This window comes from Primulina tabacum, chromosome 1 (assembly GCF_025594145.1).
Source record: "Primulina tabacum isolate GXHZ01 chromosome 1, ASM2559414v2, whole genome shotgun sequence".
Lineage (NCBI taxonomy): Eukaryota > Viridiplantae > Streptophyta > Magnoliopsida > Lamiales > Gesneriaceae > Primulina > Primulina tabacum.
The window spans coordinates 56,889,388-56,908,372 of record NC_134550.1 but is presented as its reverse complement, the minus strand read 5'-3'; the positions used below and the strand labels follow the sequence as shown (position 1 = coordinate 56,908,372).

Below are 18,985 nucleotides of genomic sequence, written 5' to 3'. Positions count from 1 at the left end.
TTATTTTATATGTATTTGTATTTATCTAATTATAAAGATGTTTTACATAAATATTTTGAATAAACTAAAAATAAATAAATATTAATTAATAAACAAATTAAGAAATAATTATCGAAGTAAAAAAATGTATATTTAATTTATTTGAATGAATGATGTCATATATAGTTTCAATTTATTAAATCACTATTATGTGAGTTTTTTTAAAAAAGTTCATTTATTATACATGATATTTATTATATATTCAGATACGTTATATTTTTAAAATATTTTATTAAAAATAAAAATATTGCTGATTTGTAAAATTTATATTCTTCATAATATACAAAATATAACAAACTATTTTTTTTTAAAAAAAAACATTAAATAATATTTAAATTTTTTAACGTCAGATCCACTTTATTTTGAAATTCTGACTACGCCCTTGGAATGAAATACCAAAAACATGAGTGAGTTGTTTTTGACCACATTCAAAAGGCAAATAATGCTGTCTAACTCATCAACACTCATGCCTTCACCATTTCTTCTTCAAACTATTCTTCTCCTTTTTCTTTCCTTTTACTTTGTTCTTTCATTATTTTTCCTAAAATAAGCTAGCTGCTATGAAATGAAAGAAAAAGTGATTTTCCAACTTAAATTTAAAATGTATATACATAACAAAATGTTACATAATTTTTTAAAAAAAATTATAAATTGAATCACCAAATGTCACATATTCTTTTTGGTTTAACTAATTGGAGTCCATTACTTGTTAGTTAAAGCCATTTCGTCCAATAGACATGCTTTACCTAACCTCTGTCCACCCCACGTTTACTTTTGATGCAAGAATTGGATATGCAGTGTGGCAACCTCATATTATTATTTTTTAAATAACATTTTTTTTTTCTTTTCAGAATAATACAATTTTTTTTTTAAAAAAAACATAAGCTTATGATTATTTAATAAAAAAAATAAGAAATCATTTAAAAAATCTAAAAATTTACATTGTTAATTAATAATACCAATCGACATTGAAATTTCAATTATCAAGAAAAAAATGTGCACACAATCTTGGACTTTGCTTACCTACGGACAAAAAATAAATGACAAAAATTTGTGTGAGACGGATTCATTGGATCGTATTTTGTGAGACAGATCATTCATGAAAAAAATTTATTTTTTTTTGCTAAGAATATTACTTTTATGAATATCGGTAGGGTTGACTCATCTCACATATAAAGATTTGTGAGATCGTTTCACAAAATAAATTGTCAAACATAAGAAAATAATAGGTAGGAAATAAAATTAGTAAAATCAACTCGATTTGAAATTAATGGGAATAAATATATTTAATATAAGGAAAATATTAGGCGTACATTTAATGTTACACTCATTCTTACGTTTTGCGTAATAAATTATAAAAATACCTTTAAATTCAATTAGATCTCTTTTATTTTCTTTTTATTCGATGGTACCCTTTGAATAAAAAAATATATGTACAATTGACATAGCTCCTCCATCAAACTCTTATAGGCTACATCCTGTGAGATTCTTTTGTTTCCTAGTTTCAAATAATTAGATTATTATTATAAAATATATTTTATATTATTCTTATAAAATTTAAAATATATAAATTTATTTATTTTGTAGTCTCGAATAAATTAGTTACCATGATAATTGATATAAATTTGACTTTATATAAGATAAATTTTGCATATTAAATTCTTTAATTAGTTAAATATATAATAAATGACTAATTAAGTGGTTGGTAGGTGAAAATTAATCGTGTCTTATATTGAGTATCTTGTGCTAGCCTGTCTCCAGCTCCTTCAAAACTCCACTAATTCTTTTTAATAATCTCACATTTAAAACAAAAACATTGAAAATTTTGTGTAAATAGGTCATGTCACACCCCGAGCCCGCACCTGCGTGACTGCACAATGGGCCTCTATAGCAACTACTTCGTATTTGTCATCGCTTTTACGAAAATGATTAACACAAGTTGCTATATAAGTCCACTGTAGCTTATTATAAATTCATTTTAAATCTTTAAATTTTAAGATGTGGGACAATGATATCACATGTTCGTTTGCCGAATCCTAGTAATAATTTTAATATATCGCCTAATTTTTAGTTAAATATACCGACACTTTGAGTGGCTTCCAGTTTAGGTATTCATATAATAGATATTGCAAATAGCATATCAACTACATAAAAGGTTATGTGAACCCTTAAAATGGAAAAAATTGATGAGTTAGAATCCCAAATCTCGTTGATAATTGGTCCTTTTTTGGGAAAGTGTTTTTTTATGTCCAATTTCGGGTTTTAGCTGATTTAAGTTGTCAAAATTTTGTTTTGGTACACTAACTTTTAGTTTTCAATTATTTTGATTCAGTTAATGACATGATTTATGATAAATCATAAAATTTTGATGTCACTTCATCATTTTCGATGTCATACCACCATTTTTTGGTATCACATAATCAATTGTGTCTAAATAACTGAAAGGTAAAAGTTAATTTACGAAAACTAAACTTTGAAATTTTACTTGACAAAAAAAAAAAACACTATTTTCCTTTAATTTTTTGAGTAGGTCTCCAGTGAAACATTTCACATATATTTTTTCATGTGTCGAGTTTTATATGAGATTCGTCTCACAAAATCGATCGACGAGATGGTCAATTTTTATCATCCTCGATTTTATATTTATATTTGTTTGAAAACAACCCTAATTTTTCTAGGCCATGAAAATCCAAACAACCATTTTTCTAATCATCCACCCATCCATCTATTGTGGGCATGGATTACTTTTGAAACCAGCATGTGGATAGGCAAGGAACTCTAAAGTAAAAAAGATGCACAAATTAGTGAAATCTACATAACATAATACATGTGCTACCACATGCTTTGATTCATGCACCACCATAGCTATGTCACTTTTAAGCCATCGGGACCAACTTAATTAATCCCCACTTCCATACCTATATATCAATTAATGGTTTAATTATAATTATCTCGTGCTTTCATGGCGAGACATATATCGGGTTCGAAATCCATTAACCTCTCTTCAATTATATATATATAATAAATTTGGTAAAAACTTGTGTGAGACGATATCACGGGTCGTATTTTGTGAGACGAATCTCTTATTTGGGTCATCCATGAAAAAGTATCACTTTTTATGCTAAGAGTATTACTTTTTATTGTGAAGATCGGTAGGGTTGACCCGTCTCACTGATAAAGATTCGTATGACCGTCTCACAAGACACCTATTAAAAAAAGTGTAGTATAATAATATCGATGATACAAATAGGATGGTGCCATTGGGTCAATCTCGAAGTCCTATTTTCCGAGGGGGGGAAATTACAGATACGTAAATGACGATCGCATTTTATGGTTGACAAATAGTGTATTGCGACTGTATTAATTATTATTTTTTAAAATTAAATTATTAGTTTGTTTTTTAGTTAAACCAACACGAACTTAATCGTCAGCATCGCAACATTGTCGATCGATTTTGATGCGTGAAAAAACTAATTAATTAATCCGCATGCTGACGTAATATAAGGAATATTTCATTAACAAAAATAATCAAATATTATTATGATCAGGTTTTGGAGTGGCATTGATTATTCATTATTATTAAGTTAATTTGATAGTCATTTATTATTTTAATATTATTAACTTTAATATAACAGCAAGGAGAATAGAAGAAGAAGAAGCTATAGGAATATGCCATCCAATAATGTCAATCTCGATTGATTCAAAGTCCAGCATGAAATATCAAACTACTTAAATCATATATATGTTTGATAAGACTGGACACACACGCGATGTGCATTTACGTGAACAAATATGAGGTGATGTCTACCTATTTAAATGTGATGAAACTGTACATCCGATAGATGAATGTCATTTATCGTCTACAGTGAGTGTCCGTCGAATCTTTAGAGCAAAAATGAATTAATTTAATCTTAGGATGGCATATTTCTTGATACATGAGGCCACAGTACTGTACTGAATTGTGGGAAAAATTTAAGCATTTTTTTGTCAGGGAAACATGCAAGCTAGTGTGTTCTTCAGAACATTTCGAATAAAATGTATAAAACCCAATATTTTAATACCCAAAATCTCTCTCTAATTAAAACTGACTCATTTCTCACTACACTTCCAGTTTTACCTTTTTATTTTCTTTGAGAATACAAAGTAATTTGGCCAAAAAAGCATCCACGTTCGATCAACAAACTGACAAGAAAAAATACCCACATGAGATGCAATATCAATGAATGAATAAATAAATAATCTTTATTTTATTGTTATTCAGGGAAGCATATAACATTTGCGTATTCTCAAGAGACAAAGCTCAATATTTGATGTTTATTTTTGCCATTTTTATTCACTCACGACTACCAACTTTCCTTGTGTGGCGCACATACACACACACATATATATATATATATATATATATATATATGGCTTTGCGAGACGAATATCTTATTTGGGTTATCCATGAAAAAATATTACTTTTTATTGTGAATATCGGTAAAATTGACCCGTTTCACAGATAAAGATTCGTGAGACCGTCTCACAGAAGAACTATTTTGTGTGTGGTCGTACTATTGGTGATTGTGATTTGCCGGGTCTTCGTAGCATTCGTCCACTTAAATACTATTTTTAAAATTTTAAATCTTGGATAAGATTTTTTTAAATCATGAACATATAATCCATCCAACAGTTCCAATCGATACGAATGGTTTCAAGGTCAAAACCATACCCTCATATCATTATTAAATTACATTAAATATTAAAAAATTTTCTTTATCCTCGCTCCTATTTTCAAGATTTTAGAATTTTTTTTAAAATTGGTAAATATAAGTTCATTAATCAAAAGTTTAATCACGAGATATACCATGCACGGACAAAACATGCAAACAAGAATCAAGAAAATCGGCAACAAAAACAAGTTGCATAGTGTATACCAAAGACTTTAGAATTTGATGTTATCATTATGCATACACTCAATTTCATTATGTCTCCATAACTAATAAGTTCATTATTTTACCTTTAGTTTATTTTTTAATTCAATAAACTAATTTATGGAATGGAATGAATCTTTCGGTGACCTAACAAAAATTTGGAAGATGGTGGAAGATATCGTCATTTGTTGGCGCATACTAAAATTTTGCCATAGGAGGAAGATGTGTGCTTCACCGATTCAGATTCAAGAACACAAGCAACGTCATATCTTCATAAATATTTACTTTTTATAAATATTTTAATTAATACATTAAATTTGAATAAAATATGTTCTTATTTGAAATTTTCAATGCTCGAGTTCTGAATTTTCTTCCACTTCACTCACCATCAAGCTAAATTATCGAAAAACAAGAAATTAAGCTTACATAAATTATCTTCGCATTTATTGATTCAAAAACTCATTTTGTATTTTGTAAGCTAAGAAATTTTAGTTTGGATGAGTGGATGATTCTATATATTCTGAAGAACAAAATTCACTCTTTCTTTTTTCCCTGAAAAAAAAGACTATATATATTCAATATTTGAAAAGAAATATTTTCATTTTTTAAAAATAAAAATGTTATTATTAAAAAATATTAAATCTTGATGTGTCTATAACCATTGGTTTATTCGAACTAAACGGCCAACTGAAAATTTTCCAAATTCAGTACAACTGTCCGCCGCTACTTTATAAAATCTCAGCCGTCAATTTCTCATTCGCGAATCCGGAACGTCCATCAGCCATTCTCTTCGAAAGAATCTGCCCATAACTCAAGATCCCTATCCGACGGACAGAAAGGAATCTTACTTTGCATCACCAAACCGCAAAGCAATCCCCCACCGTTGGATTGGTTCCCTTTCTCCTTTCCCGCCCTTTCCTGGACGCAATTCCAATCCTTCAAGGTCGTTGAAGCCGTCGAGTCGGAGCTGTCCGAGAAGTCGCAAGACTCACCACCGGAGCTCTGCTTCGACCCGGCGCGGCTCAGCCTTCGCCGTCGCCGGGACTCGCTCTCCTTCTTCTCCATCAGTTCACGGAAACTTACCGCCGAAACCTTATCCAGAACTCCACATTCGGACGAATCGTAAACCGCGGCTGCAATATTGAGAACTCCTTGGAATCTACCCGACGGCCGGCGGATCTGAACCGCGGTGAATGAAGGGGTTCCTCCGCCACTGCGCCTGATGGGATCCATTTTCTTAAGACACGTGCTAAGCAGAAATCTGACCGTTCCAATGAGGAAATCTTTAATATACCCGACACCGAAGATCTCAACAGAAACGGCGGACGTATCGCCAGAAATAAATTCATCAGAGACGCGAAATAGGAATTTGTCGTTCCAGGTAGGGTTTTCACCACCAAGGGAGTCGATCCGGGTCTTCAGCTTGGCGGCGGGGTTAACCCAGGCGACGGCGTAGGTCTGCAAGCGGCGCAAGTTAGTTGAAGGCGGCTTCAGTCCCTGGGCTGAGATCAAGTTAATCTCCAGAATCTGCGTCTCCATCGGCGAAATAATGTCTCGCCACAAATCAGTGCCTTTTCGCAAGAAATATTTCCATCGAGAACCGCATTGCAGAGAGCTAGCAGGTGAAGAAATGGGAATAATGAGTAAAAAATTTAAAATTTGTGGGCTTGATAACTAATATGGCCTCTCGAAATACAGTATTGAGTTGTTTTGGGCCGATCTTATATTCTATGGACTTAATCTAACCATGTTTTCACCTAGGCCCATATTTTTAGCCCTTGTTCTTCAGTTCTTTACCAGATATATAAAAAAGCCGTGCCGGATAAGATTTGATAAAAATTCAATTAGAATTCGCGATAAGAAAATTAATTTGTCGGTCGAAGCTCATATTTATTGGGGAAGAACTGGTGTTTCAGCCTTTGTGATAGAAACTCGGTTACAGTTGTGACCCATCGCCCTAACATCAAAAAGTTCCCAATTTCTGATAGAGGTCTTTCTCAAATCCAACCAACAAAGATTGGATTTAAGCCTTTAACTTATTTCACCGTTCAGGAATGAAACGAAATTTCATTCATCTGTTCTTGACCAGACTAGATCAACTTCTACATCAATATTGCAAAATGGAGCTTAAAAATTCAAGGAACTTGCTTGTTCCAGAAGCATATCATTTTATAACACCACCACTTCTTCACAAGTAATCTGAGTTGAAATCAGCAAGCTTCAAACAAATGCCACCTCAAATGACAAGTTCCCAGGCTGCTGTGAAGCTCCTACTTGTTCACATCGACAACAAGAACCGGAGACTTTTGACGTCCAAACCTCGGTCATAAATCAGTATCGTGGAGCTGCACAGAACCCAAACGTACAGCATAATCAGACAAAAGATCCAAATATACGAGTATACAGATCTAAATGACGATTTGTTATGAATAAAAGGAGAAGTATTTTCAATGTTCGATCCTACCTCTGCCAATTGTTGCTTTGAGTAGCCGTTCAATGGAGTACTTATGCTTCGTGATATACATGATTGATACACCAGGTATCTGACAACATCCTTATATTTTTAGGTAAAATTTTAAATTTGTAGTAAACAGGACTGACAATGGACAGTAAATGCTAACTCAGAAGTCTCAACAAAACAAGTCAAACGGAAGGATAGAGCAAGTATGTTGCAATTCAGGATAGATTCGGAGTTCAAAAACAACAGCCAGTTATATGATTGCATCAATGTGTATAATAGAGAACAAAAGATGAGCCCTGATTAAAAACAACAGAATCATATGACTGCAAATTTAAGTCGCACGTTATGATAAATAGACATTCTTTTATCAGATATAAACCTACAACCCAATTTATTAGCAACTATTATAAACGGATAGAAACATGCACCAATTGAAGAAACTCATCCACCAGAACTTACATTTTGCATATAAGCAGTCCATCATTCCTTTCTCCAAATCCAACTGCATAAGATTCAAATGGAAGGTTAAAAAAGTAGGTCGATTATCACAATACTATTAGAAACTGGATAGGAATGACCGACAACCCATAAAACAAATAAGATGATACACAACAGCATGGCTTCAGACAGCATGACAGATACACATAAAGGAAAACCAAATGATAGAACTGCAACGCAAGCCTCTATTCTCTCAAGTAGCCAGGTACAGAAGTGGAAAAGGTGCCTAAAATCCCTCCAAAAACTATGAATATTTTTCTTTGTCGAATCCAAATAACAAACATCCAAATCATCACTTACTGTACGAAATAACACGTACAGGAAAAAAGAATCTAATCACATAATCACGAATCTCTCCCAATCCTCAGTAATCCAGAAAAAATATATAATTTAACATTACAAGAAAGAGAAGAAAACTTCTAGCTCTCACTTTATTTTGGATGGAGAAATTAATGAAGTTAGTATCAACTAAGACTCTGTATGGCGGACCCAAAGCAGTGTTGTGCTTGAAGAAAGAGCTGATGAAACCTGAGGCCAACAGTCAAAATAATGCACCACCTCAAAAAATTCAACCAGAAACTTCCGAACAAAACTGTATATCTTATAACAAAAACATAGAAATAAAAATATTCACAAATTAGATAAAGTACTTACACATTTCTCGGAAGATTTTCCTTGCTCAAGTCTTTCTTATTAGAGTTTAAGACCTCCTCTTTGTAACTGAAGAATGTGACATGAAGTACATTAAAATCAATCCTCAGAGAAATCATTACTGTGATCAGACAAACGCATATAAAAATGAAATCTTACTGTTTAATTGCTTTATGGGAGATGGTTTTCTTCACTACGGCAAATTTGGGGGTTTTCTTAGCTTTTCCCATCTTTACAATGATCAGCGAAGACGGAATCGATGATAGTTCAACAAAGGGGTTTTCAGAAGGTTTTAGTATCAGGCCAAACCATTTCTTTCTTACCGGCCCAGTTCAATTTCTATCATATTAAAATATCGTGATTTCGATTTTTTAAAAAAATACCGCAAGTAAATTCCTTTTTTTGGTAATTTATTTATTTATACATGACACTAAAGAAAAAATATTTAGTATATGCTGAAATATTTTTCTAGCCACAATAAAAAATCATGAATTAATTAATCTTAGTTTTTGTTTTGTAGGGTCTATGTATAATCTTTTTTACGGAAAAAATCATTTTTCTCCAGATGAACTTTTAAATCCACTCTTGCAGGCAACGGGCTTGTTTGAATTGAGAAGCTCACCTGAAAACAACACGCACTTTGGTTTAAAGTGCCAGAGCTGCAAGAAGAACCAAAGATGGGATGGAGAATTTGGGACTGTTGTATTCTGCTCAAGAGAATTCTCAAACATCTCTCACTTGATGATTTATTGATTAATCCACAAATAACAATTAAATAATGTTTGACCAAGAAATGACAAAGCAGCACGTTGAATATGAACAAATTTCTACCAACATGGTGAAATATGTGGCGAAAGTGATACTATCCTAGAAATAATGCATTTGTCTTCAACTTTTGATGGGTCTTTGGCTTCGAAAAGAAAGCTGAAAGTACGCTCTTGCTACGACCAGGTGGACGTGGGCGAACATTCTCCCTTGGAATGTCGAAGGATCTAAACGGAGGTATAGGTTTGGAGCCCTCCAAAGACTCCTGCAAAATAAATTTTTTCCATCGGTTTCACAGTTTTGGACAAAATCGGCAAAAAGCTATACAAGAAACACCAAAGTTCATGATTTACCATCATTCAGATGAACTAACATCAAATGAAGAAAGAAATCAAGAATGACTTCTATAGAAATTGGATATTACCCGTCGTGTAACCCCCAGTGTTTGCATAGCCACGGTAGAAGCGGACATGGATTTCATCCAAGCTTTGTCATTCGTATCTACTTGACAAGGAACAAGTTTTCACAAAATCAGTAATGAAAGGTTAAAATCTCTCATCTTTTAGTCAGATTCACAGCAAAGCTGAAAAGTATGGTTTATGCATACCAGATAAGTTGATTGCTCTAGATGTTTTTCCACTCGTTTTCGAGTCCTCGGTGCTGCAAGGGTAGGAAAATATTACACATCCTTCGTGCTGGATCAACTTCATGAAAAGATAGGAGAGATTTTTATTTAGTCAAAACCAGGACAAAAAACTTCAAGGACTAACCTCATGATACCACGTGGAAAGCCTTTCAAGGTTGATATGGTTTCTGATGCTAAATGCCAAGAGAGAGTAGTTGCAGCAGAAGCAACTAAATCAACAGGCAATTTGAACACATAACATTATTAGTTTATTACAAGCTCTATATAACTAAGAGAAGTTATAACACTTGTGAAATCAACCACCTGAAGGATAAAGGAGACCTCTTGCTTGCATAGGTTGCCTAGGATCTGTCTGTATCTGTGGGCTGAAGTGCACCTTCTTGTTGACAGAGTCTAGATTAGAATCAACAAAGATAGAATTTGATGAGAGGCTCAAAGCACTTGAATCTTATAATAGGCAAGCAGTATTCAAAGCAAGCATTCATCTTACTTGGCAAAATGTAATGTTTGTGATGCCTTGGAATGATAGCTAATAATTGCTGCTGCCTAAGACCTTCTTCATCCGTGAATGTTTGGCATGTTAGAAGTTGCTTAAAAAGAAAAAACTTATTTGAGCCTCGATCAACTTTTAGAGAAATCTTCAGTAAGATAATAGAAATATTTACCTGATTTAGGCATGTGACTTTCAGATCCATTGATGAGATCTCCAATGTCTGTTGCTCCAAAACATCACTTAACTTGTAGGCAACAGTACCAAGGTGGTCAATAGCATTGACAAGAGCTCTTACAGCATAGTCCTTCAAATTATCCAGCACCCTTATAAACAACAAGAGGATACACAGAGGTAAATTCATGTGGCAAAGTAACATTACTTCTCTTTCCCAAGGAAAGAGGAAGACAAAGATATCATGGTCCAAAAAAGTTGTCATACATGATCCAATGAAATACGCTATCTGGAATTAAATATCAGAAGAGCACCACATTTCTCCATTACTTACTCTTTACTTACTCTCAATAAAAAAGAGCCAAAGACAACCAATTGAACACGGAAAGACCTCCGAAAAAACAAAGTTGAGCAATATCACATAAGATAATCTGTTGAAGTCTTACATTTGCTTCTGTTCACTATGGAGATACGATTTCTCGCAATACTCTGCTGCAGAATGCAGTTGAGGCCGAAGGTTCTTGAGTTCCTGCAGAGCCATGATAAACAGTGAATAACCCTTTGCTAAAGTGGTGGAAATTGTGAATGTATAGAACCCATGCATGAGCATAAAAAACGCAGAACGCGGATATCATACAGAAGCACAACTGCTATCACCAATATTGAAAATCATCACCTAAATCTACTAACGCGATGTAGAACAGTACACACTTCCCCATTTACACAACTCTGGATTTCCCATCGCTGACATGCAATTTTGCACCAAAATAATCATCAATATACAGGGAACAAAAAAATTGAAGAGAATCGAACTCAACGAAGGTGATTTACATATCTCAACTCTAAATCCAGTCGCAGAACTCTGACTCAAATTTACTTTCCTTCTGTCAACTAAGAAGCGAAAAAGACAAAATGAAGTCAAACTAAAGGCAAGCACAAATATTCACATCCATATACTAATCTACTCCCAGATCTGATCAAAATTTTCCAGCCAAAAACTCAAATATGATAAGAGTAACACTAGTTATTATCATTATTGCAAGAGAATCACCTGTAATGCCGTCACAAAACTCTTGCTTCTCTCCATCGACACCTCATCAAACGTCTTCGGTTGATTCCCCATCCTAGCTTTCTCCACCTCCATAGAACTCAAACTCAACCAAAACAAAAAAATAATAATAATAACGCACTCACAATAGCAGAAACCTCATCCAAACAGCTATCATCACACAGAAATTACTTCATAGAACTCATACAGAAACACATTTATCAGGCAATAATTGCCGGAATGAAACGTCAACAGCGTAGATTTGGAGTTAAGCGAGATATTAAACGGGTGTAGGTGGGTCAGCTGAAGTGTGTGTCGCAGAAGCAACCCCGGGAAGTGCGTTGTAGTTGTGCTAGTTGGGTTGGACAGATGGGGAAACCAAAGAAGCGACGTCGTTCCAAGTGAATTTTCTAAATTTCTATTTCTGCGATATTAAAAGCGTGGGACTTGGGAGCTGATCCAGATGCATTTCACAACATTTCCTAAATTTTAGGTTCTTTCTATATTACCATGATTTTTTCGTAACATTCTTCGTAGATGATTTCATGCCCGGAGCGGAGATGTAGTATAATTAAAGTTGGACATTTATCTTATATGTGGTGTCCATTTAATATATACGGGTCGTATTTTGTGAGACGAATCTCTTATTTTGATCGTCCATGAAAAAATATTACTTTTTACGCTAAAATTATTACCTTTTATTGTAAATATCGGTAGGATTGACCCGTCTCACAGATAAGATCCGTGAGACTGTCTCACACTAGACCTACTCATATATTAATAAATGTCCATTGTGCCATTCACACAATCGTTGTGGATACTATTATAAGTAATATATTATGAATAAGTACTTAATAAAATTTTTGTGTGGTAATAGATATTCCAGTAGTACTTGTTGATTTCATGTTCAAGAAAAATTATATGATCAAAATTATGTTGTGGCATAGAAAAATGCTTTATGTGCTTCATAAAGTAAAAATAAGCCTAGATCATCTTATTAAATCCACGTCTAAGCCAGTTGAACCAAAAAATAGACCAACAAACCAATACCGTCGCGATATAGATGAGTATAATAAGTGGCTGGATCGGGATACGCTCTTTACAATTTTAAGTTGCATGCAAGACACTTTGATCAGAAAGTTCGAAAAATATCACAATTATGAGAGGCATTGAAAGTTAAGCATGATACCATTTCGACTACTAGATTGAGGAATTTGGCTATCAAGTTTAATCAATACATACTTCACACTAAGCATTTAATGATCCGACATCTTTATAGGCCGAGGATATGATTAGAGAACTTTTGAACGCCAGTTGTGTAGTACTATTAGACGAGCAACAAGTCTTGGTCGTCCTTAGGTTGCTGCTTGAGCAGGCTTGGGACATGTGAAACCCGTGCTACCGCACATTGAGAAAATTCAAAATTTAAACGTAGTAAAGAACTGAAACAACCCGTCAAGGTGTTCTTGGCCAAAGTTTGCTGCACGGTCAGTTACATATTTTCTAGTTTGTAAGTTTTTATGGGTTGTGCTTACGACCAACAACCCAGGATACATCCATGTTTCAGAAAACTCCTAAAAAAACAGTTACACGTGAAAGAAATCAGAACATAAGATCACATAAAATTCTCTTTTTTATTCGTATAAAACTCTCTCGTTCTTGTTTCCTTTCGTTCTTTTGGAACATTACCAGCGTTTCATAGGGTTTAGAGTCTTGATTGATTAGATTGATCTAGTAGTAATCGAAAGCCAACAAGATTCACGTAGATCAAAAAAAGTTTGTAGACGAGTTCAAAGATCCGAGGAAAATCAAACTTTCAGAGTAGGTATATCAAATGATTGATTCTATATTTGTTTTTGCAACAGCGGTATTAGAGTGACGATAACTCGATTTTCCCAAAAACATCTTAATTTATGATTTAAGATATCATATTTTTAATATACGTGTCAAATGTTGCTCGAATGATTACTTGTTTTTTTGGCAGATAAAACATCAGGAAATATGTTTTTCACGGTAGTCATGGTCGTTTAAAAGCCATCGATAGTTATACCCGCTGTCTTTGTCCATGCCACTGCTGGAATTCTACGATGTTTATTAAAAAAAGGCAATAGAAAGGAAAAGGCAATGCCTTAAATTAGCGACGAAGCTTCTCCGTATTCATATACAGCCATCCATTGCTCCGCTGCTGGAAACCGGAAACATGGGCTGTGGTTGTGCCCGAAAGAGGCCGTGACGTTGTTGGCCAAAGAAAATCCGGATGAATTGTGGCCCATGAATAAGACGTGCGGCGGCATTCAGACAAGACGCCGATGATGGATGGTGTTTTTCTTCTATCTTTCCCTAATTCCTCATGGGCCTACGATTTTGTTTCGATGGGTTTCTTCTGCGCCAATAGTTTACTTATATATGGGCCATTGTCCTTTTTCTATCGGTTTCTTGATTTAATGACGTATATAATTGTATTGAGAGAATCGATTTATGACAACTCAAATTTCACGAATATCTTCACGGTATAAATATTGGTCTTTGCACGGTGCTTATATCCTTATCCATATGCTCTTTAAGTAACTTCTCATTTTGCAGTTTTTATGTGATGAGATTTTTTTTTTTAATGATGTGATGAGATCTTGAAAACAATAAAAACCTTGATTATAAAAATAGTATATATCAAAATTTTTAAACATTTCTTAACTGCATAGTATCGTAGCTGAACAATTTGATAGTCTCTCTAATCACAGTGTTAGATCGGTTCATTTATGTTCTTTTCTCCAAAAAATCTGTTAGAAGCTACTCATTATCCGTGCAACCTCATGATAACGACGAACACCCCCCGCCCTCCTCGGTTCAAGGCGTCACATGCCCACCAGCTTTTGTTTGGTTTGTCTCCGAACCACACCACACTAGAAGAGTTCGTCTCTGATACTATTTGTAATGTCTCAGATTTGACGATTATACTCACTATATCAACACTGGTATTTTTAGCGTGCATATGTTCTTACTCACACGCTCTCTAAAAACTTTGACTTTAGAGTTTTTATTTGATGAGCTCTCGAAAAGAAAATGAATATTGATGATATGAGTAATATCTATTAAATTTTTAAGTCATCCTCAACTACACATCTTATACTTGAATAATTTTGGAATCTCTCTCATTCTGATGTGGGATTGGTTAATAAATGTTTCATTCACCTAAAAGTCTGTCAAGAGCCATTTATTGTCCATGCAATCTTACAGTACTGACGATCGATCACCCTTGCGCTATTCGGTCTACACATGTTTAATTTGGGTCCTATTGAAATTTTATGGGGTAATTTAATTTTGATTCTAATTAAATATAATCGAGGAATTGAATGAAATATGAATTTATGTCCTGGTTATATTTTATTGGGCAATAAGATGACTGGATTTCACGAATAATTTATTCTATTTCTGTAGTAAATTGGAGATTTAAAAGTTCTTGAGTTTAGAATCATTTTTAATATGTTTACTGTAAAAATCATCATGGCTTAAGAAATTTATATGATTTATCACATTATTTGATTATGCGTTAAGTGACTTTATTTTTGAAGTCATTGTATATAATGCGTGATTTATTGCATTCATGTCAATCATGACTTTATAATTTGATGTTTACGATATGTCGTAGATGTGATTGCATTTATTTCAGTATATAAACTTTCCTAGGGGTTATTCGGTACGATATGCCGAGTTTTTCAAACAATTGTATATCGTAAAAAAAATATGATATTGAAATATCGGATACCTTATCGAAATATTGATATACCGGAATTTAGGTAATGAATATATTTATACCGATACCGTATCGGTATATCGAAATTTCGGCACGGCATCGGTATACTGAAATATCTAAGCCCAACACAACAAAATAAAAATTGAAATCTTAAAATTCCCTAATTTATAAATGAAATTTTCGGTATTTTGGTATATACTGAAATATCGAAAACATTTAAAATCCATACCGCATACCGTACCGAAATTTTATGATACCGTACCGAAAATTTTGGTATACTGTTCATTTCGGTTTCTTCGGTATATGTCGGTATGACATGTGCAGTATACCGAAATTTTCGGTATTTTCCCCACCACTAATTACTCCCTGAAGTCAGTCGAAACTTGCTTAACAACACACAATCTTTCCTCTTCGATCTATCTTATGTTTATAAGGCCATTAATCCTATGAAGGACAAGATTCGATAGCAACTCCTTGGCATGCCCAAAAACTGTAAAAATTTATATATATTTGACAGCCCTTGATCTAGTGTGAATTCAAGCATGAAAACAGAAACAAATATCAGCACAAACAATTATTAGCTAGTCCGGCCAGATGAAAATGACAAGTCAATAGTTGGATGTTGGTTGAAAACCTAGTAGGTTCGGTTCGCTATTATTTGCTTTAGTACGTGGGTTTCACACCAACAGCTAGGGACCCTTGTCTCCAGCTCTTTTGTTCCTTTTCCATTTACAAGTATTCGTTAATTTGTTACTGCATATTTAATGTGAAAAGAACAAGACCTTGCTCTTACAATCGTGCGATGATTCTAAGTTCAAATCAGTGACCACTAGCAGCATAAGTGGTGGATGCCAAAGTATTGGATTTTATTTTACCTTGAGTGTACATGTCACCTATATATATTCTTATTAATCATATAATATTGTGTGAACCAGATATTTTCCGAACGATATATAATGTTGTCCATCATCCGTGTCAACATCTGTGTCCACCATTGAGCTAACACTCGCACAATTTTGATATGCTTAATTCATCACGTGAAATAGGTGAGTGTCGACTCAGCGGTGAACACAGAGATGAACATGTTTGATGAACATCGTATCAAAATTTTATATTTTGGATTGGAAGTGGACATTATAGATTGCTTAGATTTTCTTTTGATATTTCAACATGAGTGGATCATATATGTCTGTGTATCTTATTTTTAGATTTATGGAATATGTTCATCTTTCACAATAGTCCTGTCATCACCAAGATTGAGCCTTTTGGAGTACTGTTTTGACTGCATGGGACGTTACCCGCATTAATACTAAATATTTTTGGGATTGAAACTTAAATTTTTTATTAAAAATATATAAACATTACACCTTCGTACATTTATCTATAATAAAACAATAATAATTATTATTATCTATAATTGTTTGCTAAAATATATAACAAGATTAGGGAAAAAAAATTTAAATAGTAAATTAAAATTGCACTATAAAAAAAATCCCGACATAAATCATTAATCTTTCAGTGGTACTCCAGAATTATTTTGGATTGTGCGTACAATTTCAAGTTATTAAATGCGATTCATACGAACAAATAAGGAAAAATAACATAGTTAGGTGCGAAGGGAAATAACTTTTTGTGTTCATTAATTCATTCGATTTTAGATATTTATCCATTAATATTTCAAATTTTGGGTTTTTACGATCTTATTTTTTCGCTATTTTGGTAAAATTGCTAACACGACATTGAACAAATAAGCAATTTTCAATTCAACGGCTGCATTTTTTGGTGTCACATCATCAATGTAGCAAAATAAGATTGAAAGCCAAAAAATTGAAGTTAGTGCAAATAACTAAATTTCGAAAACATAGTGGATCAAAACCCAGAATATGAAAAAAAAACTAAACTAAAAAATATTATTTTTTCATACAAATTATATATGCATGAGACATTAAACTCTGAGTACTACGGCTATTTTTATTAATTATTAACTATATTTTAATGCATATACTAGATTATTACAATCAGTTAATTTCAATGGCTAATGTTTTAGTTAATTTTCAAATACAATTAATTATATTTTTATGTAAAATCAATATGTGTGCATGGTTCACTATGTATAATTAATCTGTGAGGAATGATTAGGCTAATTTTTTTGTTGGTCCTATTGTTTTTGTGCAATTTTGATCATCTATATTATCAAATTTCAATTTTAATCTGTATTTTTCGATTTTTTGAATTAGTATTCATTTTTCATTTGGAGTATTGATATAAGACTACACACATCAGCGCCGCATTGGCGTACATTAGTTTCACGATGAAAAAATGACTAAAATTTCAAAAAAAAAACATTAACGGACTAAAACTAAATTTGCTTATATATATGACCAAAATCATAAAAAAGCAGATATAGATTAAAAAAAATACAATTTCCTTTTTTTTATGCTACGACTTTTTTTTTTTTAATACAATGGTAGGCTGAATTTTGGAAGCATGTAAATGGCAACTTCTCCTACATTACATTAAATGTTTGGCCCAATTTGATTCAATCTTTCACATAATTAAATCTCCTGAAACTAATACATTGTTTAATAATTGATCCAACCTTTGATTACATATTGACAACTAAATTATACGTTCATTAGTCATTATATATCAAAATATCTCTTTCTATCATTTTGTCAATTCACAAATTCACCGTACCTTCGACTCAAAAAAGTACAATATATTAAAAAAAAAACCCAAATTTTACCAACTTAATTAATATATCGGTCAGTCGTATAATATCTCGAGGGCCCGATATTGTCCATTATTTAAGGATTTAAACTATGATATATAACATTTGAGTTAAAAAAAACTTTTAACAATGGTCGATGAATAAGATAAGGTAGGTTGTTTTATATATAGAGTATGTTTCTTGTGAGATGATCTCACGAATCTTTATCTGTGAGATGGGTCAATCTTACCAATTTTCACAATAAAAAGTAATACTTTTAGCATAAAAAGTAATAGTTTTTCATGGATGACTCAAATAAGATATCCATATCACAAAATACGACATGTGAGATCGTCTCACTTAAATTTTTGCTATATATATATATGCTAAATTGATTTGACAACCTCTGACTTTTTGTATGGAAACAACATTATTTACTCGGAACATTTAATTAAGGTCCCTTGATTGGCGCGGATTCTCCATTTTTATTAGCTTATAAAATTGAGGGAAAAATGTTTTTTGGTAACGTATATTTGCTATATATGTCATTTTGTTATTATATATTGATTGCACTTTCATTTTTATTTTTTTTATAATTTTAGACATTTTTTCACGTGTATATTTGTTATCTATGTGATTTTGTTATTATATGTTGAACTTTCGGTTTTATTCTGATATTTTTATTTTTTTTGACGATTTTAGTTATTTTTTAAACGTGATATGTTATAAAAGCGTGTACCTAGACTAAAGTTCGATTTACCAGATTCTTGTTATATAACCATCGAACATGCCATGTGGGGAATTGCTTAACTTTAGTTATTACCATATATAATGCAGCA

At 32.8% G+C, this 18,985-nt stretch overlaps 2 protein-coding genes and 1 long non-coding RNA gene across 3 annotated transcripts; all 3 read right to left on the bottom strand.

The window, feature by feature from the left end:
• Positions 1-5,601: 5,601 nt before the first annotated feature.
• LOC142553087 (uncharacterized) lies at positions 5,602-7,841 on the bottom strand. Its single transcript, XM_075663086.1, has 2 exons — positions 7,417-7,841; positions 5,602-7,297 (listed from the first exon to the last, which is right to left on the bottom strand). Exon 2 carries the CDS (start codon positions 6,489-6,491, stop codon positions 5,730-5,732), a length of 762 nt encoding a protein of 253 aa, XP_075519201.1. The 5' UTR covers positions 6,492-7,297; positions 7,417-7,841; the 3' UTR covers positions 5,602-5,729.
• Positions 7,842-7,869: 28 nt separating this feature from the next.
• On the bottom strand, positions 7,870-9,213 carry LOC142553093 (uncharacterized). The gene is made up of 3 exons (XR_012821901.1): positions 9,185-9,213; positions 8,342-8,667; positions 7,870-7,915 (listed from the first exon to the last, which is right to left on the bottom strand). It is a non-coding gene; the product is annotated as an uncharacterized LOC142553093 (long non-coding RNA).
• A 69-nt stretch (positions 9,214-9,282) lies between these two features.
• Positions 9,283-12,108, bottom strand: LOC142553077 (protein ABIL1-like). Its single transcript, XM_075663077.1, has 9 exons — positions 11,689-12,108; positions 11,084-11,166; positions 10,639-10,789; positions 10,464-10,563; positions 10,277-10,366; positions 10,098-10,182; positions 9,935-9,987; positions 9,752-9,828; positions 9,283-9,592 (listed from the first exon to the last, which is right to left on the bottom strand). Exons 1-9 carry the CDS (start codon positions 11,779-11,781, stop codon positions 9,425-9,427), a joined length of 900 nt encoding a protein of 299 aa, XP_075519192.1. The 5' UTR covers positions 11,782-12,108; the 3' UTR covers positions 9,283-9,424.
• Between the last annotated feature and the right edge of the window lie 6,877 nt (positions 12,109-18,985).